Genomic DNA, 23583 nt, shown 5'->3' with positions numbered 1-23583 from the left:
CCTAAGACAGCAGAGGAGGCTGCACAACTAGCTGAGACCTTCATGTCAGCAAGAACGGGAACCAGGAGGATCACCTTTGGTCGGGACACCTTCTCCACTGCTCGAAGTAAGTCTGATGGGGGTGAAAGGGGTGGTGGTACAGGTCAGAGTAGGAATTATTCTGGTAACAGACATTTCACTCCTAGTAAACCCAATCCTTCCAAGAAATTTTCTGCAGGTGCAAAGCCAGATGTGAGATGTTATCAATGTAATCAGATTGGTCACACTCAGTATACTTGTCCAGCTACTACACACAGCAAGCCATCCCTTTTGTGTTCAGTTCCTAGGCCCCCTCATCCAGTTTCGGCTCATGAATTGTCACAAACAGCACCAGTACTTGTAAATGGCCATCGTGAAATAGCCCTCTTAGATACAGGAAGCTCACAGTCGGTAGTTCTGTCCAGTTTAGTACCTAGAGAGCTATGGAGCGATGCTAAGACTAAGATAAGCTGTGTTCATGGTGATGAGAGAGATTATCCGGTTGCTGAAGTTTATTTGACTGTTGGTGGCCAAACATTTCTTTTGCCTGTAGCTTTAGCACCAAAGTTGCCCTATGCAGTCATTCTTGGTGTAGTGGGGGCGTGAGGGTGTGGTATAATAGACTCAAACACAGGGTGGATAAGTAACTGAATTTATTTAGGAGTTTGTAGATGGAAGGTTCGACAACGCCACCTGGGGCTTAGGGCCCCGGGAGATAACTGTAGATTCGTTCCTGCTAAGAAGAGACAGAGACGTGAGTTGAAAAGTAACCAATTTATTCTAATACAAGGTGGCTAATGGTATTTAAAATCTATATGAAACAGTCATATACAAATTTGTAAAGGACTAACCCACAAATAAGAAGTCAGCTGGGAGGATTGGTAGAGGGGCAACCTACAAAGGAAAGTGCCCAGGGGTGCCACCACTTACCTTGTGAGCACACACACACACGACACACTTCACTACAAATCAAGACGTGGAGACCTGTGTACCCAGTGAGTCAAACCAAACACAAAAAGTGAGGGTTCCCAACCACGAGTGCCTAGCCCATCCACTCAATGGCTCCCAGCTGTAAAAAAAAGAAAGGAAACAAGGTTCAGACAAAAAAACAAAAAGTAACTAGGTCAAACTACAACTTACACTACCAAAAAAAGAAAAAGAAAGAATCAAAACAGGCAGAACAGCAGCAGGTGGACCTACAAAAAAACAGAGCAAGGATTAAATAAAAATCCACCTTTTGCTTTCATAAAAGATTCCTAGCACCCTACTCACCACCCAAGGAGACCTGCAGACAGCCAGGAAAGAGAGAGAGGCAGAAAGGAGGCCACCAGGTGCCTTTTATACATGCCCTTGATTAGAGGGGAGGGGCCAACTTGAGCACACATACCCAAAGTATTGAGTGCTCACTACAATCTACCCCGCCGATTTTAAAATCGACGTCCCGATGATTATTGCCCTGGTCTAAAAAATGAACACAGACATCTTAGAATTAGTAGCCCCCATTGCCCTACTCCCTGCTGTCTATGGCAGGTGATGGAGATTTGGATGTTTTCCGGCCGTTATACGAGTGGTCCTCCTTAGGGAATGCTCTGCATCTGTTGGAGTTTGGACTACCTCCACAAGATCAGCAGAGGGACAGACTGGCCTGGCTTGAGTGGATGTGGGGGGTTGTGGTGGTGTAGAGTGAGGGTCTGTGGTGGTTGAACTGGAACAAGGGACCAACCTAAACCACTCACCCTCAGTCACCGGCTCCTCTAGGGAATGGAGTTCTGTCTGCAGTTCATCACTCCAAGGCTCCTTTTGGAAAGGGAGTTCTGCCTGCACTTCACTCATAGGACGGTCGTTAACCATTTTAGCCTTCAGCAAGGAGCGATGAACATGTTTTACCTTGCTGGGGTCATCCTTAGGTGCAATGGTATACACAGGTCCTCCTGTCGGGGTTCTCAACACCTCATACACCACGGAGCTCCAGACATCTTTGATCTTATGACGACCTCTGACCCCGGTCTCCTTAAGGTAAACCAGCTGGCCTTCCTGAAAAGGGGAATCCCGTACCTTTTTATCATGAAGCTCCTTGCGCAGCTGGGCTTTAGCCACCAGGTGTTGGTTCACACCCTCATATGCATGACGTAGCCGAGTCTGATGCTCCACCATCCAGTCATTAATGGTGCCAGGGGTTGGGTCTGGCACTCTTCCCAAGAGAAAATCCACTGGCAATTGTGGCTCTATGCCAAACATGAGGAAATATGGGGACTCTCCTGTGGACTGATGTGCAGTAGTATTATATGAGAAGGTAAGTGATGCAAGATAACATGACCAGTCCCTCTTTTTGGTGACCGGTAGTGTGCGAAGAAGGTTATGCAGAGTCCTGTTAAACCTTTCACACTGTCCATTACCAGCGGGATGGTAAGGGGTAGTCCGACTCTTTTGTATTCCATACATCTGGCACAGTTGTTGAATAAGGTGACTCTCAAAATTCCGGCCCTGATCCGAATGGACCCGGCCCGGTACACCAAACTTACAAAACCACTCATTTACCAGAACCTTGGCAACAGTAACAGCAGTTTGGTCAGAAGTTGGAACTGCCTGCGTGAATTTGGAAAAAACATCAGTCATTATCAAAACATTTTCCATCCCATTTCTTGCTGGCTCCAAGGTGGTAAAATCAATAGCCAGAATTTGATTTGGCCGGGATGCAAGTAGATGGCCCATGTAGGTACGTGTAGCAGGGTGAATATCTTTAGCCACCTGGCAACGTTCACAGTTCTGGCACCACTGCTTTATGTCATGATGCATTCCAGGCCAGTAGCAGCGCTGACGGACTAAGCCAGTTGTTCGTTCTACACCCTGATGTCCATGTTCATCATGCAACTGCTGCAGTACCTGCTTCTGAAGGGACGCAGGAAGAACCAGCTGCAGATTCTCTTCTCCATCAGGGTTGCACACACGACGATAAAGCACCCCGCCTTTCTCCACAATTCGATCCCACTGTCGAATTAAGATCAAAACCTCCTTGGTTATATGGCGACGTTCTGTTGCATCAGGGCCTTGCTTTCTGGACCAGAATGTCAGGAACTTGTTGATAGAAGGATCAGCTTCCTGCAATGCACACAAATCTGACAGAGTATGACATGGAAATGCAGATATACCAATTTGAGTAGCTTCACTTTTCTGCACCTCAACTGCTTGATGCAAAGCTTCTGGAACTTGCAGACCAGAGCTAACAAGGTCTGATGTACTTGCCGGGGCTGGATGTTGTCGGGAGAGGGCGTCAGCATTTCTGTTATTTCTGCCAGGCCTGTATTTGATGGCAAAGTCAAATGTAGCCAGCTGTGCAGCCCACCGCTGTTCAGTCGCACCAAGCTTTGCTGTTAAAAGGTGACTGAGGGGATTATTGTCAGTAAAAACCACACACTTCTGTCCCAACAAATAATCCCTAAATTTCTCGGTCATGGCCCATTTAAGGGCAAGAAACTCCAGCTTCATTGCACTATAGTTGTTCATATTGCGCTCTGTAGGTCTAAGGCCACGACTTGCATAGGCTACAGGTCGGATCTTACCATCCTGTTCTTGAGAAAGTACCGCACCAAGTCCATCATAGCTGGCATCTACTTCCAGAATAAAAGGCAGAGCAAAGTTAGCATAGGCCAAGACAGGAGCTGACGCCAATTTCGTTTTCAGATCTTCAAAACTGTGTTCACACTCATCTGTCCATACTGCAGCAAGGGGCATCTTTGTGGGCTTGCGAGACTTGCCAACAGTCTGTTCAGCTACCAGGCGGTGCAGCGGAGCTGCAATCTTGGCAAATCCTTTAATGAATCGCCGGTAATAACTGGCAAACCCTAGGAAGGAACGCAGCTCTGGCACAGAGGTTGGCCTTTCCCACTTAGACACCGCCTCAATCTTGCCTGGGTCTGTTGACACACCATCCTGCGAAATGACATGACCCAGGTAGCTCACCTCTGTTTTGAAAAAGGAGCATTTCTCCAACTTGGCCTTGAGACCCTCTTTCTGCAGACGACCCAGAACAGCATCCAACCGGTTCATATGTTCCTCTACAGTAGAAGAGAAAACAACAACATCATCCAGGTACAATAATAGAGACTGGCCATGTTGGTCTCCAAAGATTCTCTCCATCAATCTTTGAAAAGTACTTGGAGCATTGCACAGCCCAAAGGGCATCCTGTTCCATTCAAAAAGTCCAAATGGTGTGCAGAAAGCAGTCTTCGCTTTGTCTTTCTCAGTGACAGGTACTTGATTATACCCAGCAGCTAAATCCAAAGTAGAGAACCACTTGGCTCCAGACAACGCATCAAGTGACTCTTCGATGCGTGGTAAGGGAAATGCATCCTTCCGCGTTTTGCTGTTCAAGAGGCGATAATCCACACATAAGCGGAGGCTGCCATCTTTCTTTTTGACTAACACTATGGGAGAGGCGTAGGGGCTACTACTCTCCCTGATTACCTGTGTTTCAAGAAGCTGGCGAATATGGGCCTTTGCTGCTTCATATTCTGAAGGGGGAATCCGTCTAAACCGCTGGCGTACTGGCACTTCATCCACTAAAGGGATATCATGGGATATAAGGTTAGTACAGCCTATGTCGCCTTCATGTGTTGAAAACACACTCTGGAATTTTTGCAACAAAGATCTAACCTGCTTTTGCTCCTGCCCTCCAAGGGCTGTTAAATCCACTGCATCAATTTGGTCCCTCACAGAGGTATGGGCTGCATGAGAAGCGACAGTGGCAGGAGCATCCCTCTCTACAAGACCATCACCCTCTACAAGGCCAGCTGGGGAGCTCACCAGATAGGCAGTGCTAATGGTACCAAGTACAGTACGAGGGTATAGCACAACATCTTGCGTCCCTACATTAACAATGGGGATATAAGCTGTACCTCGGCTAACCCGTACCAGCGCTGGGGACGCTAAGAGCCCAAGAGGCAAACCTGTGGTCAGGGGTTCAAACAAGACCTCATCCACTGTATAGTGCTTGTGACAGGAAGCACTTACAATTTTTAAAGTGCCTCCAGGTATTCTGCAAACCCTCCCCCCTTTAACCTTTACTCTGCCTGAATAATCTGGTTGGGCATTAACTTTAGCCTGGTGACACTGCTGGAGAGCTTGCCGAATGGGGACTGGAGCCTGTGACACATTAGTTGCCTCAAAAAGAGCTGAGCCATGTTCAACAAAAAGCTCATGGTAACATTTTTTGATGATGTTCATCCCCAATACCCCTGGGACAGCAGGGGCACCATTTTTAGAATCTTTAACCACCAACACCCCTCGCTTGGCTACCGCTTTACCACAGAGCAGCACATCTAGTTCAAAGTAGCCAATATAGGGTATTGCAAGCCCATTAGCAGCAGTCAACCTCAACCAGTTACAGGTACGGAGCTTATCTGAGCCCCAGGGTGCAAAGTTCTTTTCAAAGAAACTTTCAGTTATTGTAGACACCATTGACCCTGTGTCCACCAAACAAGGAACCTGAACCCCACCCATAAGTACGGTCAACCAGGGACATGCTGACACTAACCCGTCAGGAACAGCAGGGAATTCTGAGCCTGGAAAGACCCCACCTGAACTTTGGCTCAGCAGTTCAGGGGGTGACAGTTTTCCTGCTCCTGTGCATCGTGATTCATGCTAGAGGATACAGCTCTTGGCCCTGGCTGCGGTCCTGAAGTCACAGGTCTTTTCCTGCAATCCCTTGCAAAATGGCCTGGTTGCCTACATCTCTTACAGACGATTTTATCAGGGGATTGAAACCGATTGTTGGGGGTAAGATTAAGATTAGCAATGGTATGGCTTAATTGATTCAACTGTTCCTGTTGCTTTTTAAGCATCTCCTTTAACTCATCCAACTCAAGGTTACCATAGGGATTACCTGATGGTTGGTACAGGTGGCTAGGACTAGTCTGATACTTCTGCACCGTGTGCTGGAAGCCTAAAGCAGCAGGAACAGAATTACTTCTACCTCTCCCCCCTCCCGGCATGCCTTCCTGCTCCCACCTTATAGCCTCCGTGCGAACATCTATTAGGGTGGCGTCAGGGTGTGCACGGACATACTGCTTCAATTCTCTGCGGAGAAAGCAATCAAACACATACTCGACAAATTGATCTCTAAGCATCACATCTTTGTTTAAGAGACCAATTGGGGCCTTTTGGGCAACCCTCTCCATTAAACACATTAGAGCATGTGAAAACTCTTGTAGTGTTTCACCATCTAATTGTTTCCTGGAAAAGAAGTCCTCCTGCAGAGACACATAAGACCTGGTACACCCATATAGTTCCTGCAAAATAGAGAGAACCTTTTCAGGGTCCTCTCGCTCCTCACGAGGTCGGTAACGGATCTCATCTCGAGCCTCTCCTTCCAAGTGGTCATACAGGAAGAATGCTTTCTCAATGGAAGACAGATGCCTAGAACGAAAGCATGCTTGGACCTCTTCGACCCACTCGGCCAGCCCAAGACCAGTTCTGCCCCTGAATACAGGGCACCTTCTCTCTCTGGGAAGGTAAATCAGTCTCTCTATCGGTGGAGTTGTGACTGTGGATGGTCCGTACCCTGAAGAACCTGCAGCAGTCGAATCACTCGGCCCCGCCTGGCTTCCATCTTGACCTTGTCGCAGCCGTTGGTTCTCAGCTTGCAGTTGGTCAATGAGCGCCTTTAGCTGGCCAATCTCCTCCGCCATTTAGTGATGCCAGTAGACGAGGCCCTGGGATCCAATGAACCTACTGCTGCTCTGCCCAGAAAAATATACTTGAGAAAATAACAACTCAACCGAATCTGCCACTAAGAAAAAAAGAAACCACAAACACACGTCTCTGCTCTAACAGGAAATCCTGCCGACAACGCCAATTTGTAGTGGGGGCGTGAGGGTGTGGTATAATAGACTCAAACACAGGGTGGATAAGTAACTGAATTTATTTAGGAGTTTGTAGATGGAAGGTTCGACAACGCCACCTGGGGCTTAGGGCCCCGGGAGATAACTGTAGATTCGTTCCTGCTAAGAAGAGACAGAGACGTGAGTTGAAAAGTAACCAATTTATTCTAATACAAGGTGGCTAATGGTATTTAAAATCTATATGAAACAGTCATATACAAATTTGTAAAGGACTAACCCACAAATAAGAAGTCAGCTGGGAGGATTGGTAGAGGGGCAACCTACAAAGGAAAGTGCCCAGGGGTGCCACCACTTACCTTGTGAGCACACACACACACGACACACTTCACTACAAATCAAGACGTGGAGACCTGTGTACCCAGTGAGTCAAACCAAACACAAAAAGTGAGGGTTCCCAACCACGAGTGCCTAGCCCATCCACTCAATGGCTCCCAGCTGTAAAAAAAAGAAAGGAAACAAGGTTCAGACAAAAAAACAAAAAGTAACTAGGTCAAACTACAACTTACACTACCAAAAAAAGAAAAAGAAAGAATCAAAACAGGCAGAACAGCAGCAGGTGGACCTACAAAAAAACAGAGCAAGGATTAAATAAAAATCCACCTTTTGCTTTCATAAAAGATTCCTAGCACCCTACTCACCACCCAAGGAGACCTGCAGACAGCCAGGAAAGAGAGAGAGGCAGAAAGGAGGCCACCAGGTGCCTTTTATACATGCCCTTGATTAGAGGGGAGGGGCCAACTTGAGCACACATACCCAAAGTATTGAGTGCTCACTACATTGGGCTTGATGTTCCCACTTTGCTAGATTTGGTACACAATGCAAAAGCTGAAACTCAAGATATTGCTAATGATCAAGAGGTCCAGTCAAATAATTATGGCTTGGACCTGACTTTAGACCCAGGGTTTACGGGACCCAGTTACAGTTATGTGACCACAAGAGCACAGAAAGTTATTAATCCTCTTAAAGAGCTACCATTTTATAATGATGAACTGGAGTCAGGTCCTTGTAGACCAGTTAAGTCTAGAGCTGAGAGGAGAAGGGATAAGTTTCTGGGTTCAGCTAAGTTAGAAAATGTGCAGCCAGGAAGACCGAGTCAAAGTCTAGATTTTGATGTTCCTTCAGATATATCAGGGCTTCAGAGGGCTGATCCAACATTAAAACCATGGTTTGACAGAGTCTCTGAGGTTAATGGGAACAAGCTTGGCAAAGTGGATGTTCTGGCAGATGCCACGTATGTCGTGAGAGATGGCGTTCTTTACCAGTGTAAAGGAAAAACTGAGGCCATAGCTCTACCACAGTCTCTTAGGCAGAAGGTAATGGAGCTGGGTCATTCAATACCATGGGCAGGCCACCTTGCTTTTCAAAAGTCTCTCTATAGGATCTCTTCTCGCTTTGTATGGCCTGGCATGTTCACTCATGTGCAGCAGTTTTGTTCCTCATGTAAGATATGTCAGCTATCCTCGAACAAAGGTGTGGCTCGTGCTAGGCTACAGCCATTGCCCATCATAGATACACCCTTTGACAGAATAGGAATGGACATTGTGGGCCCCCTTGAGAGAAGCTCCTGTGGTAGCCGGTTCATATTGGTAATATGTGACTATGCTACTCGCTACCCCGAGGCTTTCCCGCTTAGATCAGTCAAAGCTCGTCAGGTTGCTAATTGCCTTTTACAGTTCTTTTCTAGAGTGGGTATACCTAGGGAGATTCTCACAGATTGTGGAACAAATTTCCTGTCTAGGCTATTAAAGCAGGTTTATCAGTTGCTTGGTATTAAGGGTATTAAAACCACCCCATACCACCCCCAGTCAGATGGACTGGTTGAGCGGTTTAACCAAACTTTAAAAACCATGCTACGCAAGTTTGTTTCAGAGACTGGATCGGATTGGGACCAGTGGCTGCCTTACTTATTGTTTGCATATCGTGAGGTGCCACAGGCCTCCACTGGATTTTCACCATTTGAGTTGCTGTATGGTCGTCAAGTTAGAGGACCACTGGACTTGCTGAAGGAACATTGGGAGAACCCAAAGGCAGCTGGAGAAAACGTGGTGGCATATGTGGTGCGAATGAGGGAGAAGCTGGAACGGATGACTGAACTGGCCCAGCAGAACATGAGGTTGGCTCAGATCAAACAGAAGACCTGGTATGATAAAAAGGCCAGGGAGAGGATTTTTCAACCAGGACAACAGGTGATGTTGCTGCTTCCCACTTGTGACAGTAAATTGCTAGCCAAGTGGCAGGGACCTTACAGAGTGACAAGATGTTTGGGTAAAGTAACCTATGAACTGTACATGCCTGAAAAGAAAAAGAAATATCAAATCTTTCATGTGAATTTGTTGAAGGAGTTCCTGGTGCAGCCACAGCCATCTCTATCGTCAAACCCCTCATCGACTTCACAGTGGCCTCAGGATAGTCCAGCCCAGGCGCCGAAACATCCACAGCCTGTCAGACAACAGCTCCTGGCTCGTGTGGTTGAGGATGGAGAGGAGGGTGAGCAGTTTTTTCCTACAGGCAACGCAGAGGCAAGTTCAGTCACACTCTCACATCTCCAGCCTTCTCAGCAAGAGGATATAAGGCCTCTTCTGGACCCGAATTTGTTTCAGGAAAAACCAGGTTTCACTACTTTGGTTCAACATAAAATTCATTTGAAAGATGATGCCATTCCTCACAGGAAGTTCTATAGGATTCCTGAACGGCTAGTGCCACAACTCAAGAAGGAGATTGAACTAATGTTGGAGCTTGGAATTATTGAAGTTTCAGTGAGTGAATGGTGCAGTCCAGTTGTGCTGGTTCCAAAAAAGGATGGATCTTTGAGGTTTTGCATTGACTTCAGATATATAAATGCAATCTCCAGGTTTGACCCTTATCCAATGCCTCGTATTGATGAACTGTTGGAAAGAGTTGGGAGGGGCAAGTTCATCACCACTCTTGATCTGTGTAAGGGTTACTGGCAACTGCCCCTTGCACTGGAAGCAAGAGAACTAACAGCCTTCAAAACACCTTTTGGCTTGTTTCAGTTTAAGGTGATGCCATTTGGTTTACAGGGGGCGCCTGCAACATTTCAGCGGCTCATGGACCAGCTGCTGATGGGAGTGTCGGAGTTTGCTGCCGCATACCTGGATGATGTGGTTATCTTCAGCCAGACCTGGGAGGAGCACGTGGCTCACCTGCACCATGTTCTCAGCCTCATTGAATCTGCTGGTCTTACCATTAATCCCCACAAGTGTAAAGTGGCACAGAGCCAAGTGGAGTATCTGGGCTATGTGGTGGGGCAAGGACAGGTTAAGCCTCAGGTGGGAAAGGTGGAGGCAATTCACTCATATCCAGTGCCCACAACGAAGAGGAAAGTGCGTGCATTTGTTGGACTGGTGGGATGGTATAGTAAGTTTATTCCCCATTTTGCTGAGAGGGCAGCAGTTCTCACTGACCTTACAAAAGCCTCTGCACCAAACAAGGTCAAGTGGACTGAGAACTGTGATAGAGCCTTCAAGGATCTCAAGTCAGCCATTGCAAGTGACTCTGTTCTGCATAGCCCTGACTTCACACAATCATTCACGCTACAGACCGATGCCTCTGGAGTGGGTTTGGGGGCAGTGCTGTTGCAAGAGTTGGATGGAGGACAACGTCCAGTGGTCTTCCTCAGTCGGAAACTTCGAGACCGGGAGACAAGATACTCTACAGTGGAGAAAGAGTGTCTTGCGGTGAAGTGGGCTGTAGAGTCACTGCGGTATTATCTATTGGGTCGACATTTTATTCTGGAAACGGATCATCGAGCGCTTCAGTGGCTGCATCAGATGAAAGACTCCAATATGCGGATTACGAGATGGTATATTAGTCTGCAACCCTACAACTTTACAGTGCAGTATCGGGCAGGAAAGTCTAACGTTGTGGCTGACTCTCTTTCCCGTATGTATGAGGACTGATGGACTGGAGTCTTAGGGGAGGAGGGAGGAAATGTGACGGAGACCGGTGGTTCCATCACCACCACAAGTCTGGCACATATTATTGGAATGTTTGGCAGATAGGACCACACAGATTAATTAATTGTTTTATTGAATGTTAGAACAGAGAAAAGTGTTTGTTTGTTTGCAGAGGGGGACTGGCCATCCTGCCCAGGGAAAAGAGAACTTAAATTAGTATTTTAACGTTTAACAACATTTGATACTCATTTTTACTTTGATCTGTGTCTAATTGTGTAAAGCTATAAGCTCAAGAAGGAAATGGCAATACTCACCTCTTGTCTTTATTGCAGGGCAGGAGAGGTAAAAGGGGGAAGTAGGCCTAATTTCCTGTTTAAGAGGTTTCGGAACAAACCATGTTAACAAAGAGGGGTGGGAAGTAGTTTATATAAATTAAATGTGTATTTGAAGCATGCTGTAAAATTATTAAGTGGATTATGTTTAAGTTTGTATATATGTAAATATTGATTTATGATGTTTGCTTTACAGGTGTTATTTTAAGTAAGATATGATGTGGATATGTTAACTTGTATAGTCTAGTCCCACTTCAACAGGTGGTTCCGGCTAATTACCTGCAGCAGGAGGGTATAAAAGCCCTTAGTTGCTCTTTAGAAGGTTGTTGATGGTTGTGGTTTAGATACCAATAAATTTTGCCAATCCCAGGCTTAAATGGACCCAAGTCTCACGCCTTTTTTTAAAAGATTGTTGGGATCGTCGGCCAAATTGACAGACACGTTTATCTGAAGTGTATCTTGAGTAATCCTCTCTTTTTTGACCTTGGATATAACCTCTGTCCCTGCCCGCAGCACAACCCAAGGCTTTAAGAGCATCCGAGACGGCGGAGAAAGGAATGAAACATACTTCACTTGAACCTTAAGCTGTTTGTTTGCTCTTGCCTCCACTTGGAATGTGCAAGAAGATGAGCTGCTGAAAAGCTGCAGTGGGTGTTTAAGTGCACATGTAGCTGTCCCTGTAAGACACACATTTACTAAAATTCCTACAGTCCAACTGATTCTGAATCCATTATAAGCCCTCTGGGATAACTGTGCCTGTGTTTTCAAGGATACAATACCTACCAATGATTGAGGGCATTTATTGTCAAAGCCATTCATTGACAGGGGCCCTACAATACTGACCCCCAGCCCTCTCCACCACCATCACCACCACTACTCTCAGTAAAACATGATAAGCATCTGTTATTGCCCTGCAGGAGCTGTGTAGGCCCTGACGCCTTGTCCTGCCTCCCCGACTGACTGACTAGACTCAGTCTGGGCAGTTATTCACAGGTCAAAACCTGCAGGCTGCATATTGTGTTTGTGTGCGAAGGAGCAGAAAAGGGAAAGCAAGAGGAGTGGGGTGTGGAAGGTAGATGCTAAGGCAAGAATTCAAAACTTTTGACTGCACAGAAGTGTTGCATGTGTGCATCAATAAGCTTGGGTTGTATGAAATGGCAACATGTAACCACCATGCATTAAGTTTTACACTTGAGCAAACGGTTCAGACAGGATAACATTTAGCCATCTTTTAGTCTGTAAAGGAAAAAATTGCCACAAAGTGCCAGTTCAAGTTATTTGTTTGCTTTCTTTGACAGTCAAAAACTCATAAATTTACTGTTATAGTGGACAAACAAACCAGATAACTACAATAATCAAATGCAGAACCTGGTTTCTCTCTAATTACTACAAATAATATGTACACAAATAAAAAGTTATATATATATATATATATATATATATATTGTTTATTTTTTATTTTTTATTTGTATACATTTTATTTGTGCAGTGCAGTAGAAATGGACAAGTTGTCTCTTTTTTTGTTTCCTTTCTGTCCCCTCCATCAGTCCTTTGTGCTTTTTGTGAAGGCTGTAGCAGAACATCTGCTTGGCTGGCCCCCCCTCTTTTTTTAGATGGCCTGGTCAGAGAGTGTATGAGCAGGAAACCAAGTGTTTGCCTGTGTGAGAAAGAGAGACAGAGGAAAATAAAAGGAATTGGAGTTCATATGTCTATGTGCATGCACGGTTGCATATGCATGTAAGTGTGTGTAGGAATTCAAGGTTTTGCAGCTGTTGGGGCTCTCCTCTTCTCCCGATGGCTGCCCATTGTTCCCTCTCTCTCTGTCCTGGCCTGTTTATGGGTCTTCCCTTCTTTTTTTCCCTCCCCAAACCTCAACTAAATTTATGCCAGTGGACACAAGCCTTTCTCAGGGTATAAATTATGCTGGAGAATCCTTGTCAGAGTAGTTCTGCCAACAGCCTGCAGCTCTAAGTTTCAGAGCGTGACATTCTTGTCATTCTCTTATATTTCACCACTGAAAAGAAAATATAAAAGGAACTCATGCTGTGCCTCATTTACAGTATATCCAAGTGAACTTTAACAAGTATATATTTTCTAGTTTTGAGTGATTTTTTTTTTTTTTTGAGACAATGCATCTATAAATTTGACCCCAACCATATTTTAGGCAAAACACAATCAGTTTTATGCCCAGAAGTTCATTTATGTCAGGGTGGAAAATTCATTATTGCTTTAAACAAGCACTAAAACTTTTTTACAAAAGACTTCAGGGTAAATTATTCTTTTTTTTTTGTTTTGTTTTTGTTTTTGTTTGCTGTGCAGCAAAAAATATATGTATATATATATTTATATATATATATTTGCAATTGCTAGAATAACATATGCAGTTCAACAGTTAGCCTGTTGTAAAACTGTTAATTGCTGATTTTATACTTCTTATTTAAAGATCAAACAGACAAGATATTACATGGTGATAATGAGCAGTGTGTTGATTTAACAAACAAGCAAATGGTACCAAGATAAAAGAAAAAAAGAAACATGAAAGCAACCAGAACATGAGGTTATATTCCATCTGTGTAATCAAAAAAAGGACAAACATTATAAACTATACAGCCTCTACAAAATAATCTAGCTCTAATAAAAGACCGTTATCAGTGAAATGAGATGTAAACATCAGTATTCAGTGACTCCTCATATCTGCTCATCCAGAACCCAGATAAGCTCTCATGTCACTTGATACCATCTTGTCAACAGAGCCGGGATATTGACCTAAATATTCTCCTTGAGCACAAAATGTTCCAATGTTTAAATGTTGTGTTTACTGCTCATATTGGTAAAATATGTTAAAATTTTAAGGAAAAAAATAGATATGAAGGCTGCTCTGGTTGCAAATCTGAGATGAAAAATACACACATCTCTTTTTCAGATTTTCTGAACTCATTTAAACAGGAGTGGTAAACACAGAAAATTATAAAACACTAATCAGTCAAAGTTTATGGTCAGTATTGCCAGGAAGGGTACTCATTATATTAGCTATTGTCATAAGGATCGGATGAACAGTGGGTCTAAGTTTCATTTAATGACTGTTTGCAGGAAATTATGACATGCTAATTTCTATCATCTATCTATCTATCATTACCAGTTTATTTAACAGAAGGAATTAAGCATAACAACAAGAAAATATTACAAAATATTATTCCTTAAATAAAATAGCGGTGTTGTATTCCCAAATTTCTACTGAACAGATGGAAGTACAGTAGATCCACACTGATTCTTTTCTGAGTTTTAAGCCCAACATAACATTCAATTCATTGGTTAACCACAGGACAAGGGTCAAGATAACAAAATTCACACAGACAGTATCGCCTCCATTCCTGACCAGTTGGCCGAGCACCACAAAGCTGATTTAGACACACACACAGAGCCTGGACTATCTGTCCGTCTGCTTCATATCGTTATCAAGAAACAACCGCTAACGTGTTTATTGTGACAAGGGGTCAGACATCTTGTTGCCTGCTACTGTTCTCTATCATTCTAAAACTAAGAGGACATGAGCCTAATGTATGTCACAGATGTACTTGGGTGGTATGGAGAAAAGGACTCTAATGTTAGTTTAAAAAAAAGGGAAAAGTTTGGAAATATTCAGCTGCAATCAGGGGCTGGTATCACAATGTTACTGCAGTTTATAAAATCATGCTTCTGTCTGACCATCATCTGGAAAATTCTAGCCCTGACATAATATAAAACCAAGAAAGAAGAATCAGGCCTGCTCTGAAGGTGAAGACAGGGCTCCAGCATTAAACATGAATCTATAGCACATGGAAAATTTACTGTACTTCTGATTTAACATGAAAGTGCAAATTTAAATCCATCAGTGAGCTCCAGCGCTTTCTACTTTTTTGCTAATTTGATGTCCTTCAGCTTGATAGAACTTGATACAGCCATTGCTTTTTTGTTTTTTGGAAGAAGAGCAGAATACCCTGATTTCATAAAAGCACAAATTTCATGGTAGAGGGATGTGTTTGCCACCCACAGGTTCCCCTTTCTTCTGAACATCTGTTTCTCACAATCAGCCAGATTCAGTGAAAAGAAACTGTTTGCTTCAAGAAAACACCCAAGAATGAAGGAAGCTTCGGAGGTGTTGACATGAAACCAGCACCCTACACTGATATAAAGGGTGTAAATAATTCAAATAAATGTGATTTAGGTTGATTGTCTGTCTGCCCTTCCCTTGCTGATACATCTGAGGAATTAATGGACAATTATTTTGCTTGACAGCTGGTTATTTCTGAAATTTGCAGGTACTGAAAGCAGAGAACACACTGTACTGACTTGGTATTTAGCACCATGTTTAAGACAAAGAGCCTGGTTATTATGAATCTTTGTCATATTTAGAAATGACAGACCTTTTTTGTTGCTGTCTTTTAGACTAAAATACTAAAAGTTAGAGAAAAAAAAGTAGTGATTGAACTGTCTCTGCGTGCCCGGCAGCACCCCACTGCCAACAGAACTGCAAGCTGCCACATTGTGTTGACTCTGTGACAATGTCATAAGTCAGACAGCAGCAGCTGCTGGCAGCCAGCGCAGTAAAGGTTCATGAATACTGAGTGGCTATCATAAGGTCTTGACCTTCCAGTAAATGTGTCAGAATGATAAAAGATGACCGTTACTAACGTTTTTCATAGTCTTAAGTGGACCAGGGAACAGCTCAGTTATTTGGAATTTTTTACACTTTAGTTAATTAGACGCATTTGCTTTTAACCCAGTGATGATAAATTTTATAAATAATTTAAAATGTTAAGGTAAAATCTAACTCTTTTTTTTTTCACTTGACCAACTATACAAATATTTTTGTCCCAAGTGCAACAGAAGAATAAGACGTTCTCTTATTAAATTGAGGATAAGGTCAGCCATGTGTGACATCCAGTGAGATGAAAAAATGCTTTCCTCTGGCAACTTGATCCTTGTTACACAAAGAAGCTACAGTCAAAGAATGCAGCGGATATCGTATCAAAGACAGTAATAATCCAGCACCACACAAACAGCTCCGAGGACAGGGCATTGCAAAACATCCATCTGGGAAATTTCCAGCTACTAGACTGACGGCGAGATGATTAATTCTCACGGTGACCTCACTGTTCATTGCACACACAGTCAGTCCAGAGAGAAGAGTTATTTGTTCGTAAATATGGCTGATAAAAATCAGTTCACCGGTGACGTTGTGGAGGACCAGGTACACATTTCTGACAAGGCCAGGCACATACCTGGAGGCTGGAATTTTATCAGAAGCATACTTACCACCACTTCATGTCAACCAATGATGAAGGATAGGACAGGAATTCCTCTGATCACGAACTGTAGCTAAGTGGAAACTTTTTCGATGCTTGGAAAGCCATTATATATTTACTACGGCAGCCACAGAAATCCACAGAATGTGGGAACCTATTACAAATTATCTGAATAACAATGAATAATTCTTTAATGATTTTCTATTTGTTGTTCCTTTCATATAATTCAAAACAATACATGCATGACAATCTGTTTACAAAAAAACCCCACTTTTTATTACTTAAGTGTTTTATAACGAATAATATTTCACCGAAGACAAAAATATACAATTCTCTACACATCTGTTAACAGTGAATAAGCAGAAGAAAACAAAAGGTCCATAAAAGATTGAAACTTCCACTAATATTCTGTATTACAGTAAACAGGAGTTGATTTTGCTAATTTAAATGTAATATGACACAAAGTCCAGTATCTCAACAGGACCGATATTAGACGAACTTCTGAAATGAAGGCTAGTGCTCCCTTTAAAAAAAAAAAAAAATCAAACAATTAAACACACATGCAGGTCTTGCTTTGGGAGACAACTTTACTACAAACATGAAGGGAGGCAGTTATAGTGCAGCTGCAGTGACATCTGGTGGCCATACCTGGGAAAAGCAAGATTTACAGCCTTTTTACACATTTCTTTGAAGGAAAGTCAAAGAATTTACACACACAGTAATATTTAAATAGTAAATGTGGATTCAGCATAATGAGACAAACCATGAGTAAATCAACACAACCAAACATCACAGTGACTTTATATCATCAGCCAGTGGTGAAGTTAACTAACCTGACTTTCTATTCAATTTGTCACTGCAGATTAAAGCCAAATAAAGAGCCAAATATTTTCATCTCCTGTCCCAATTATGACAATGCATTTATTCACCAGCAGCTTTCCAAAGTCCCAGCATCTCTAAGAAAAGCACCCACATATGTAAAAACAAGTCTTTAATGACAGGGGTCTTGTTTGGTGAAGCGCATATCTGTGTATTCTATAAAGCTGCATCCACTGAGTTTGATCATCAATGTCTCTTTGGAAGAGAGAAGTGTGGAAATTTGAGAAAGCCCATCAGAAAACAAACAAAAAACAAAATTCTTTTTTTTTCAAACAGATCTTAAGCCACATATTTCTGATATTTTTAGCCTGATTCCTTTGTGATATAAAACTGTTTTTCCTTTTTTGTTTTTAGCACAATTTAAAATAATAATGCAAATTGCAGTATGTCTGTATACTGATTAAATAATCCTGTATATCTTCCAGCTTCTTGGTCAATGTGCTGAAATGTGAGAATTCTTCTGGTGATGTAAAATTTTTTTATTTGTAAGTCTCTCGTGCTTCATTCAATCTTTTGCCTCAGGATCCTTTTCTCCTCCTCTACAAAGTTCTTTTCAGAGGTGGCTTGTCCCAAGTCCCTCTTCCTCTTCTCCTTCTGCTGGAAGGTCTCCACTCTGCGTTTTTTGGCAGAGAAAGACGATTGTTCTGATTCTTCATCTGATTCACCAAAGAAAAAAAGAGAGGAAAAAAAAGTTTTATATATTAGATAGGAATTAACTGAAATACAAGAATTAAGCTCAACTTAATAGTAAGTTTGGAGCAGAACCCAGAGCAAAAACAAGCTTTTTAAACCATGTAAGACAAAAAAAAAAAAAAAAAAAAAAAAAAAGATCTGCAAATACTTTTTTTAAAAAGGTTCTTCACAATGCTAACAGACTAAAGATGTGTTCATATGTCCCAATAACTGCCCATGACTTCACACTACCTGCAAACTTCTCATCAGGCTCATCTCTTTGTCATATTTGACTGGTTTTGTCAAAACTCACATAAGTAAAACCTCTAATATATTTTTTCTTATATACGGCAACTCTATGCAAAAGACATGCACACTAAATATAATAGGATTTGAATTCCATCTGGTAATATGAAATAGCATAAAAAGAAAAGTGGGATAGTATTAAAAAAGGATGTCTATGACAGTTATCAGCTGATCATTCTGTCAGTAAAAGTTTTAAAAATGTTACCCTAATCGATTCACCTGAGTCAGGAGGCTGCTCTTCTGCAGGCAAGAACCGGGCTTTGCCAGAGTGAGACTGCGGTGCATCTTCACCGTTGTCTTCATATACATTGGACCACTTTATTGCCATGTCCATTCCTGGGGGAGGTCCTTTCTTCTTCTCTGGCTCAGCAGCATAGCTCTCAGGAGGGGGCACAGCATTTGTCTTCCATGGCTTAAATTCTCTGGGAAGCTTTAAAAGACATGAGAAAAAAAAGTACATAAAATTTACAAAAATAAAAACTGTTCACAAGATGCACTTATCCTGTAACTCCTACATGGTAAAGCATTAATTACACGTCACAAGTTTAACAAAATTTTCTATTCGTAGTTTAAGAGGCAAGACGTTGTCCATCAGGATGCTGGTTTAGCCCCAGCATGCCCAGTTACATGTTGAGGTGTTCTCGGGCGACTTCAGCCTGCTGAAGAAAAGCAATGATATACAGACATTTTCTCTTATACCAAAATTACATACAAAAACAGTCAACAAAACATTACAAATCACCACAAAGCTGGAGTGTTGCTAATAGCGCTAACTGTGGCTGCGGAAGATTAGCATAAATCTAGCTGCTGCTTACAAGATTAACTCACTGAAATCGTTTCTGTTCACCTGTAAGATATGAAGTTGTCTATCTGTCATCGTTTAATTAGGAGTCTTACCTCTTCAGGAGCTTTGACTGTAAGACTGTCCCAGTCTATTTGCTTGTTGAGTGGGTTATAGAGGAACGTGGGCTTGGAAACGGAGCTAAATAGCACGTCAGGTCTGGGTAAAGGAGCTCCACTGCCGCTACGGTTAGCCGCCTGTTGGGAGGACTGAGCTCCGCTCTCCTGAACGTCTGCCTCCGATCTCTCCTTTCGACTGTCTCCCTCCTGGTCCGAGTCACTGCTACTGTCGCTCAAATCGTCGTAGCTGGTAAAGAAACCCAACGAGCCCAGTTTCTTTTCTTCCGTCATTTCTTCTGTCATGCAGGGATTATTAATTTTATAATGTCGAAGAACCCGTTAAAGAGACGGAAAGAAGAGAATTCGATTATTCAGATCAGAAAACTCCAAGAACTACTCCATCTTAAAACAGCCTCCAAAATAGTCGCAAAGCTGCTCTCCAGCTTTACGGCTACAATTTGACGATTGTCGTAAAACCACACAATTAAAGGAAGTCCGAGCCATAGATATCTACAATAAAGGCCTCATTAATAAACTATTTTATTTTGAGTTTATTTTATTTTATTAATAAACTTAGTAAAGTATTTATTGTTGATATCTATGGACCGCAATTACCCTTCTCTTTCCTTAAAAAAAAAAAAAAAAAAAAAAAAAAAAAAAAAATTGTCCTGTCTAGCATGGCAGAATAATGGTCTGTGAGCTTTATGGGTAAATTCTTACACACACACACACACACACACACACAACACACACACAGATATATATATATATATATATATATATATATATATATATATATATATATATATATATATATAAAACCAGTTCCCATATCCAAGGTCTGGAAGAGAGTGGTCAGTCTGACCTTACACAAGCATGCACAATAAACCTGCAGAAAAACAGTAACTTCAATATTCTGTAAAATGAGAACACACAATATGAAAATATAACAGTGAATGGATTAACAATAATAAATGAATAAAGAAATCTGAATATACGTGTGATTATTATATGAGTACATATGACTGATTACCATATGCAGTAAAATTCCTTCAACAATCGAAAGACCTAAAAATGTGAAAGCCAGTCCACAGACCTATTTGCAATACAAACATCACAATTTGGCAATTACTTAATATTAATTACCCCACAGGGAGTCATATCCTTTGTGTGCTAATGGTTGGGGAGGGCGAACAAGTGACAAGCACATCACTGAAAACTCTGGCTACCTGGAAAATCTGTCACCTGGCGATGTGGTCCTAGCAGACAGAGGCTTCACTGTAGGAGATGCTGTAGGCTTGCACAGTGCTCACCTTAGAATACCTGCCTTCACAAAGGGGAAACAGCAACTGCATTCAAGTGAACTTGAGGATTCAAGGGGACTTGCAGCTGTTCGGATTCACGATGAGCGCATTATTGGTCTTGTGAGGAACAAATACACCATTCTACAAAGTACAATACCCATTTCTCTGTACCAGACATCAGCTGCAGGAAACCTCACATCACTAGACAAGATAGACAGAGTGTGCTGTCATCTGTGCAACATTTGTCCATCTGTTGTCCCCTCAGAGTAATATGGGTGTCAGGATCATGACACTGTAAATAATTTTTTTTTTTTTTTGGCTGCAACGATTAGTCAACTTGTTAATTGTCATTGACTATTTAAGTAGTCAATTATTCGTTAATTAATAAAGCTTGCCATAGAGTGAGGCCTCTCATTCTGACTTCACATCTCTGCTGCTCAGGATAATTCTCTCTGCATATGGATTTATTTGTTTACATTTTGTTTCAACAGACGGATTTAGTAAAAGATGTATTTTTAAAAACAATCAATCTTTCATGTCTTTATTTGATAGAGAATTTAATTTTACCCACACCCTCCAAAATATAAAAGCAACAAGTTTGATAATAGCCAATAATGAATATTTCATTCAAAGACTGACTAGCTGACTAATAATTTTTAAATACAGTCATGGATGAAATTATTGGCACCCCTGGAATTTTTCCACAAAATACACAAATACTCCCAGGAATTGTTGCAATTACAAATGTTTTTGGTTCAATTGTGTTTATTTCCTTCATATGCATTGGAAAAACACAAAAAAGCTGAAGAGAAAAGCCAAGATTAACAAAATTCTACACAAAACTCAAAAAATGGGATGGCCAAAATTGTTGGCACCCTCAACTCAATATTTGGTTGCACACCCTTTGGAAGAAATAACTGAAAGTAATCTCTTCCTATAACCATCAACAAGTTTCTTGCACCTCTCAGATGGAATTTTGGACCACTCTTCTTTAACAAACTGCTCCAGGTCTCTCAGATTTGAAGGGTGCCTTCTTGCGACAGCAATTTTGAGGTCTCTCCATAGGTGTTCAATGGGATTCAGATCCGGACTCATTGATGGCCACTGCAGAACTCTCCAGTGCTTTGTTTTTAGCCATTTCTTTGTGCTATTTGAGGTATGTTTTGGGTCATTGTCCTGCTGGAACACCCATGACCTCTGACGCAGACCCAGTTGTCTGACACTAGGCCCTACATTGCGACCCAAAACATTTTGATAGTCTTCAGATTTCATGACTCCTTGCACACTGTCAAGGCACCCAGTGCCAGAGGCAGCAAAACAACCCCAAAACATCATTGATCCTCCACCATGTTTGACTGTAGGCACTGTGTTCTTTTCTTTGTAGGCTTCATTCTTTTTTCTGTAAACAGTAGAATGATATGCTTTTCCAAAAAGCTCTACCTTAGTCTCGTCTGTCCACAAAACATTCTCCCAGAAGGATTGAGGCTTACTCAGGTACATTTTTGCAAACTCCATTCTGGCTTTTTTATGTCTCTTAGTCAGCAGCGGGGTTCTCCTTGGTCTTCTGCCATAGCGCTTCTTCTCGTTCAGATGACGACGTATGGTCCGAGCTGAAACTTCTACACCCAGAGTCTGCAAAACAGCTTGAACTTGTGTGGATGTTGACTGAGGATATTTATCCACCATTCGAACTATCCTGCGTTGCATCCTTTCGTCAATTTTTCTTTTCCGTCCCCGTCCAGGGAGATTAGCCACAGTTCCATGGGTTATGAACTTCTTGATTATATTACGCACAGTCGACAAAGGAACTTTAAGATCTCTGGAGATGGTCTTGTATCCTTGAGATTGTTTATATTTTTCGACAATTTTGCTTCTTAAATCCTCATGCACTTCTTTGCGCTTCTTTCTCTTCTCCATGTTTGGTGTGTGACACATATGCACACAACACAAAGGTTAAGTCAACTTTTATACCTTCTAACTGGTGTCAGGTGTGATTTCTATATTACCAGCACCTGGTAAGTGCCACAGCTGAGTTTAAACAAGCATCACCTAATTGAAATAAAATTATTTACCCCCGTTATAAGATGGCGCCAACAATTTTGTCCATCCCATTTTTTGGATTTTGTGTAGAATTTTGTTAATCTTGGCTTTTCTCTTCAGCTTTTTTGTGTTTTTCCAATGCATATGAAGGAAATAAACACAATTGAACCAAAAACATTTGTAATTGCAACAATTCCTGGGAGTATTTGTGTATTTTGTGGAAAAATTCCAGGGGTGCCAATAATTTCATCCATGACTGTATAGGAATATTCACGGGAAGGCCATATGACTTCTTCCACAGGGCCAGTGTAAGTCAGATGAAAAATGAACCCACTGTCATTTTTAGCATGTTTTAATGATCAAATAAGACATCCAGTCATTTTATTTTGCTAATAAATACATTTTCAACTTTCAAACAAGTTTTAAAAAAATATTGGTGATCAAAGAAACATTGGAAAAACATTAGCTTCCTTTCTACCTTAAAATACAATTAGCCAGCTGGGTTATAGCGTTGAGATGAGCTGACATGTTTGAAACTTGAGGTAATGGTTTATTTAACCAGTAAACATGCTGAAAATAATCCAGGCCTCTTTTTCAACAACACTTGCACTTTAATTCCAAGGCTGTATGAATGTAATTATCACACTGAAACAATAAATGTTTGAGGAGTTCATTCACGTGTAAACAAATTCCACATAAAAAAACCAACTACAAAAACGAAAACCTGCTAAAGTTGCTTTTTTTAACTCAACACATTTCCATGTCTTGGGCACCCGGATCAGCTTAAGGCAGGATCTGTGAAACTGCTTCCGTGGGCAGCTTCCAGATGTGCAGATTGTGGAATCTGAGTCTGCAGGCTGACCACAATTGCGACCCAGTTCAGGTGGCTGTTCAGTGGCTGTGGTGTTGGTGGAATTGAGGCGTGGAGCTGTGTACCATTTTACCAGGAGCTCAGGTAGCACTCCTCTTTTGAGAAATTCCACCACTTTGCTGTAGGCATCATGGAAGAAGACAAGATCGTATGGGATTCG

General features: G+C 42.0%; 2 protein-coding genes across 2 annotated transcripts; both read right to left on the bottom strand.

The window, feature by feature from the left end:
• Positions 1-1539: 1539 nt before the first annotated feature.
• On the bottom strand, positions 1540-6704 carry LOC121653037. Its single transcript, XM_042006237.1, has 2 exons — positions 5900-6704; positions 1540-5639 (listed from the first exon to the last, which is right to left on the bottom strand). The coding sequence occupies exons 1-2, from the start codon at positions 6702-6704 to the stop codon at positions 1540-1542; spliced, it is 4905 nt and encodes a 1634-aa protein (XP_041862171.1).
• A 10980-nt stretch (positions 6705-17684) lies between these two features.
• c14h1orf52 (chromosome 14 C1orf52 homolog) lies at positions 17685-19649 on the bottom strand. The gene is made up of 3 exons (XM_042007214.1): positions 19206-19649; positions 18528-18738; positions 17685-17986 (listed from the first exon to the last, which is right to left on the bottom strand). Exons 1-3 carry the CDS (start codon positions 19509-19511, stop codon positions 17832-17834), a joined length of 672 nt encoding a protein of 223 aa, XP_041863148.1. The 5' UTR covers positions 19512-19649; the 3' UTR covers positions 17685-17831.
• Between the last annotated feature and the right edge of the window lie 3934 nt (positions 19650-23583).

The sequence above is a fragment of the Melanotaenia boesemani genome, chromosome 14, assembly GCF_017639745.1.
Source record: "Melanotaenia boesemani isolate fMelBoe1 chromosome 14, fMelBoe1.pri, whole genome shotgun sequence".
NCBI classification, from domain to species: Eukaryota; Metazoa; Chordata; class Actinopteri; order Atheriniformes; family Melanotaeniidae; genus Melanotaenia; species Melanotaenia boesemani.
This window is presented reverse-complemented; position numbering and strand designations above follow the sequence as displayed.

Excerpts from the sequence above, each read along its gene's own strand:
- c14h1orf52 (XM_042007214.1), bottom strand. The coding sequence starts at position 19,511 with ATGACAGAAGAAATGACGGAAGAAAAGAAACTGGGCTCGTTGGGTTTC. Across the intron at positions 18,739-19,205 it reads CAGTCAAAGCTCCTGAAGAG|CTTCCCAGAGAATTTAAGCC; the intron begins GTAAGACTCCTA and ends TGTCTTTTAAAG. Across the intron at positions 17,987-18,527 it reads AGAGCAGCCTCCTGACTCAG|ATGAAGAATCAGAACAATCG; the intron begins GTGAATCGATTA and ends TTGGTGAATCAG.
- LOC121653037 (XM_042006237.1), bottom strand. The coding sequence starts at position 6,704 with ATGGCGGAGGAGATTGGCCAGCTAAAGGCGCTCATTGACCAACTGCAA. Across the intron at positions 5,640-5,899 it reads CCACCTGTACCAACCATCAG|GAGCAGGAAAACTGTCACCC; the intron begins GTAATCCCTATG and ends CACGATGCACAG.